This window comes from Microtus ochrogaster, chromosome 16 (genome assembly GCF_000317375.1).
Source record: "Microtus ochrogaster isolate Prairie Vole_2 chromosome 16, MicOch1.0, whole genome shotgun sequence".
NCBI lineage: Eukaryota > Metazoa > Chordata > Mammalia > Rodentia > Cricetidae > Microtus > Microtus ochrogaster.
This window is the reverse complement of record NC_022018.1, coordinates 40394841-40400194: the sequence shown is the minus strand read 5'-3', so window position 1 is coordinate 40400194 and position 5354 is coordinate 40394841. Positions and strand designations below refer to the sequence as shown.

Sequence of the window (5354 nt, the reverse complement as noted above, 5' to 3'; positions counted from 1 at the left end):
AGTTGAGTTGTGATGGAGGGCTGAGTTGAGTTGTGATGGAGGGTTCAGTTGAGTTGTGATGGAGGGTTCAGTTGTATCACTGTGGTCAAGGGATACTGTTTACCTGGGGTTGTGGCAATGTGAAGGGGCTGCTCTGACTTTCCAGATGTCGGCAGCACCTTAGGTCAGGGTAGCCCGGTTCTGAAGCAATCTGCCCCAGTCTTCTTGGGTTTCCTGCAGAAGCAGAGAGGTTCACTGTGGCTTCAAAACGGCAACCTGTATCCACTTCCTTCTCTCTCTCCCATGTACACCAGACAGCCTTGGCTAGAGTACTTTAAAACAGCATCAGTTAGAATTATGTGTGTGTGATCTGTTTATCATTATTGCAGGATAGCACCCCAGACGGACTGTTAAATGTCAGATAGCTTTTGTTGTGACTTTAATTGATTAGAATACTGAATTTAGTACCAGCCTTAATGGTTATCAAGTATATTCATCTGCTTCCAACTTCCACATGTATTGCTCCCTTTAGAAGTGTTCTTTGCCCTATTACCAGATTGCAACAAATCAGATTGTTGGGAGTTATGCTGGTGTAGTATCTCCTTTGGAGGACAGGGAGACCTAGTCCATTTTGGAACTCTGTCCATCTGTCTGCTTCTCATGGAAAATTCTTGGATTCTGCTGGCCCCAGATGGCTCCTGTCTGTCCAAATTTTCTAAAGTTTAATGCCTCTCTTCCTTCTGCATATTGTAAATATACAAGAGGGGGGAGATATTAACTGATGTTTCTGTCAGTTGGCAACTTCTCGGAGGACTGTTCGTGCTATGGATTCTCCAGAGAAACTAAGAATGGCCTGACTTTTACTATCTTCCAGCCAGCAAAGTCAGCCACAAGTGTCCTGGGTCAAAGACAGAGGATTTGATTGATCACAGTGGGAGCAGTTGACCGGTCTAGAAGCCCTGCTGGCAAACTTAGGTTGAGTCAAGGGCCTGACACCCTGGAGCCTGATACCCAGGAGTAGGAGAAGCTGGGTGTCTCAGCTCCAGGAGATAGAGAGTGAATTTACCTTGCCTCTGCCCTTGTTCTGTCTGGGCCCTGGCTGTTGGAATAACTCACATGTCTACCACCCTCAGAGTGGGGCTCTCCTAAGCAGTCCGTGAACTCACATGCCACTCTCCTTTTGTTTTTCTTTTCTTTTCTTTTTTTTTTCAAGACAGGGTTTCTCTGTAGCTTTGGAGCCTGTCCTGGAACTCCCTTTGTAGACCAGGCTGGCTTCAAACTCACAGAGATCCGCCTACCTCTGCCTCCCAAGTGCTGGGATTAAAGGCGTGCGCCACCACCGCCCGGCAGCCACTCTCCTTTTGAAACATCCTCACAGACACACCTAGAAGTGAGCTTTACCACTAATGCAGTTTGACACCTGGAATTAATCAACACATAAGAGAATCGGCATTTGTAAAGTTCACCAAATTCTACTTGGCTTGGAGTGGCACGGAGTTAGTGTAGTAATGCCGGCATATGCAGTGGGTTACATGACAGAGAAGAACCATAGAACCCAAGGAACTCAGTCGTTTTAGAGTGTTTTATAGTGGGAGAAAGATTGGGGGTGGGACCATTATTTCTATCTTACTGGACAGTAAGCCAGCCTGCCCTGTGCTTTGGAGTGAATGTCTGTTCTGCCTTCCAAGGCTGTTGGGTGCACAAACTTCTCTGAAAAGATACAGTGGATTTTCCTGGGTCTTCAAAGGGATAGTTAGCAAGAGCTTCTATTATCATTCAGTTCCTCTGATGTTTCCTATTAGATTGTACAAGCACACTCCTTTCTGTAGAGTTCACTAGCATCCCTATATAGGGAATACTTGGGGTTTATATAGGAAGTTGAAATTTTCTTGTTAGAGCAAGTAAAGCAAATACGGGCCTGAGCTGACGGCGTCCTGTGTTTTCCAAGGAAAGTGAGGCGGGAGGTTGTTTGTGATGCTTTAGCATACACAGCTGAAAGCAACTCTAAGAGGTTGTAATTAGGATGCAGCTTTGCCTAGCTTCCATTTTATCTTATCTTACCTGTTCTGAATAACTCAAAAGGGAATGGGAAAAGTCTTGGGCATGGTGGTACTTACCTATAAAGGGAAGGGAGGCTTGCAGGAGGATCATGCATTTGAGGCCAGCAACATACTGAGACCCTATCTCAGAAACACACAGAAGAAGAAAAGGGATGTTGGAGTTGGGTCAAGACTCATCCAAGTTGTAACAGTGTTGACTCAGCCTTATTTGGTGTGTTCTAAGGTGCAGAAGAATCAACAATGAGGTCATACTTTTCCAAATACCAAATTCAGGAGCATCAGCCAAAAGTGGCCTTGAGCACAGTAAGAGAGCTGCAGTGCCCGGTGCTGCAGAGCAGCTCACTTGCAGGAGAGCCAGAGGAGGCCTGCAGTGCCCTGGAGCTCTTTGACTGGCTCGGCGCTGTCTTCTGCAATGCGGACATGTAGGTATATGAGCTCTTGGTTGCTTGTCTTCAATAAGAGTTCCGTACTTTGCATGTGGTTATGTAGTGGTTGTAAAAAACGTTTTCTTTCCTTTTTATGGCAGGAATAACCAGCCTTATAATTTCATATCAACCTACTGCTGTCCCCAGCCGAACACAGTCATAGCCCAAGCTTGTCTGTGCACAATCACGGGTTTCATACTGCCAGAGAAGATACAGGTCCTTCTGGAACAGCTGCGGTGAGAACCCTTCTTGGCTGTGTCTCTCACTTGTTAGCGCGACAGTGGAGCGTTAAGGACTTTTGTTAGTGTGGTACAAAGCAGGACCCTCCACATGTTACTGGGACCCAAAGTATAGTAACATTTTAAATGTTGTAAGTGTTCATTAACAACAACAACAAAAAAAAAACTTTGTCTTTTTAAAGATTTATTTTATTTATATGCACTTGTGTGTGAGTGCCGGTGGGGGCCAGAAGAAGGCTGCAGATTCCCTGGGGCTGGAGTTACAGTTTTGAGTCTACCTACGGGTGCTGGGAAGCAAACTTGAGTCCTCCGGAAGGAAGTGCTTTGAACCGCTGTGCCTTCTGTCCGGCCCTGGCATCTAATTCTTGCTGACAGAGACAAATGCTATTTGGAAGTACTGATCCTTGTGGAAAGAGAAAGCAGAACCTCGGTAGGCTTCTTGAGACAAGCTGTTTATTTTCCCGGTTATGTTTTGAGCCATTTTGTTTTTAAAATGTATACTACTACTACTTGAAAACACTTCAGTATTCTGTGAGACAAATTATGACCTATGTTATATGAAAGAATTCTGCAAATCTTTCATTTAGAATTAGGTAAGAACTCTGCATGGTGGGGCATGCCTTTAATCCCAGCACTTGGGACCCAGAGGCAGGAGAATCTGTGTCCAAGGCCAGCCTGGTCTACATTGTGAGTTCTAGGACACCTAGGGCTATATAGAGATACCCTAGATTTTGTTGTTGTTGTTGTTGTTGTTTTTGTGTTTTTCCTTCCATGCTGGGAGTCAGACTCAAGGCCTTAAGGATGGAACGCAAGTGTTAAGCACTAAGTCCGCACCCCAGCAAGAATATTTACTGTTCATGGGAGAGAGACCAGTGAGATAGCTCAGTGGGTAAAGACACATGAGCCAGAACCAACAACCTGAGTTTGATTCTCAGGATCCACAGAGGACCTCAAAGTTGTCTTCTGACCCCCCCCCCCACAGGCATACACACATTTAGAAATAAGCAAAAACCTCCCTTAGGAGGGAAGCTATTATGTAATTTGGGTGGGGTGGATGTTATTCTCTTGGTCTTAACTGATTTTTTTCCAGGCTGTAACAGCTGCTGATTTTGTTTTCTGAGTGTTAATGTTAGTTAATTTTTATGGACTTCATAATATAGCACCAAGTATTTAATTCACATAGCCTAGTTTTTATGAATCAAAATAGAGTCTCAGTTTAATTAGAACGTCAGAAATACTCCTAATCCAGGATAATTTCTCTAATGTGGATGTTCCTGACCTCTTATTTATAAGAATTTTCTTTCTTTTTCAGTCACTACTTTGATGAACCAAAGTTAGCGCCGTGGGTCACCTTGTCAGTTCAAGGCTTTGCAGACAGCCCTGTCTCCTGGAGAGAGAACGAACATGGCTTCCAGAAAGGAGGAGAGCACTTGTACAACTTTGTGGTTTTTAGAAATCAGGACTATTGGCTTCAGATGGCCGTTGGGGCCAATGATGACTGTCCACCATAAGAAAATGCAAAATGTAAAACTGTGTGTGTTTGTCGTCATATTTCCTCATTGTGAAAGGGTTATGTGTCACCCAGCCTTGTCATAGGATTGACTTCTCAGACCGGCCTCTGCTTGCTGTCTGCTCTGCAGTGGCCCCTGGGCACGGGCTGCTCGTCCACTGAATAGCTCTGAGCTGATTTTTCTGTTGATCACAGGGCATTGCTTACTACAGAGCAGGGTAAGCTGGAAGATGGCGCTTGGTGAGGTTTTTAGGTTAGAAAGGAATCCTTATCCTTATCTCTGAGGCCCAGTCATGGGTGCTATTCACATAGTAACTGTTCTAATTTGATTTTCTGTTGACCAGAAGCAACTTCTAGAAGGAACGAACAGTTACAGTCCTTCATCAAGGGAAGTTGAGGCAGGAACTTAGAGACAGGGACGGAAGCAGAAACTATAGAGGAATGCTACTTTCTGACTTGCTCACCTAGCTTTCTTATACAGCCCAGGACCACCTGCTTAGGAGTGGCACTCCAGTATAAACACCTGGCTTCTACCTGATGTATATGTATACCTGTGGGGCTGGAGACACAGAGGGCGTGGGCTGCTCTCTGAGGGGAGGACATTTTGGAGAGCATTTACCCTGCTTCAGTCTTATTAGGTCATACTGATCTGACTGTTATGGCTGAAGGCACAGACAGAGTGTAGGGAGGGCTGAAATGTGACTGGACCTTTCCCCTATGGAGAAAGCCACCAGGGAGCTTCTTCAACATAGAACTACTTTATCCACCTCCATGCCACACCCTGGCCGGAGCTTCTGAGGAGCCGCCTTCCTCTAGGGGCGAATGGAAATTGTGTATCAGAACAATGCGCTGCTTTGTGGATACAGTGTTTTCCTTGATAGGGGCCCTATTTCAGAACTGAGTATTCTGTGCCCTGTCTTAGTTTAGGGCAGGAGACTCAAAGATTGAGTCCCCTTGGACTGATTTTCTATATGGTATGGTAGAGTTCGAAACTCACCCTTTTGCATGTGGATATCCAATTTTTCCCTGAATGGTTTGCTGGGGATCCCTGATGTGGGAGTGATTTCTTATTAATAAAGAAACTGCCTAGGCCCATTTCATAGGCCAACCCTTAGGTAGGCGGAGAAAACAGAACAGGATG

The 5354-nt window shown here is 45.2% G+C and overlaps 1 protein-coding gene across 2 annotated transcripts in view; it reads left to right on the top strand.

Annotated features, from left to right (window-relative positions):
- Window positions 1-4233, top strand: part of Rpp40 (ribonuclease P/MRP subunit p40) — a 10114-nt gene extending 5881 nt beyond the window's left edge. The window contains exons 6-8 of one of the 2 annotated variants that reach the window (XM_013349098.1): window positions 2269-2461; window positions 2566-2700; window positions 4016-4233. In XM_013349098.1, coding sequence (XP_013204552.1) covers window positions 2269-2461; window positions 2566-2700; window positions 4016-4214 — 527 coding nt within the window. In that variant the 3' untranslated portion in view covers window positions 4215-4233. Of the gene's footprint in view, window positions 1-2262; window positions 2462-2565; window positions 2701-4015 lie in introns of both variants that reach the window. The other variant, XM_005355042.2, reaches the window with a different exon arrangement.
- Window positions 4234-5354: the final 1121 nt, after the last annotated feature.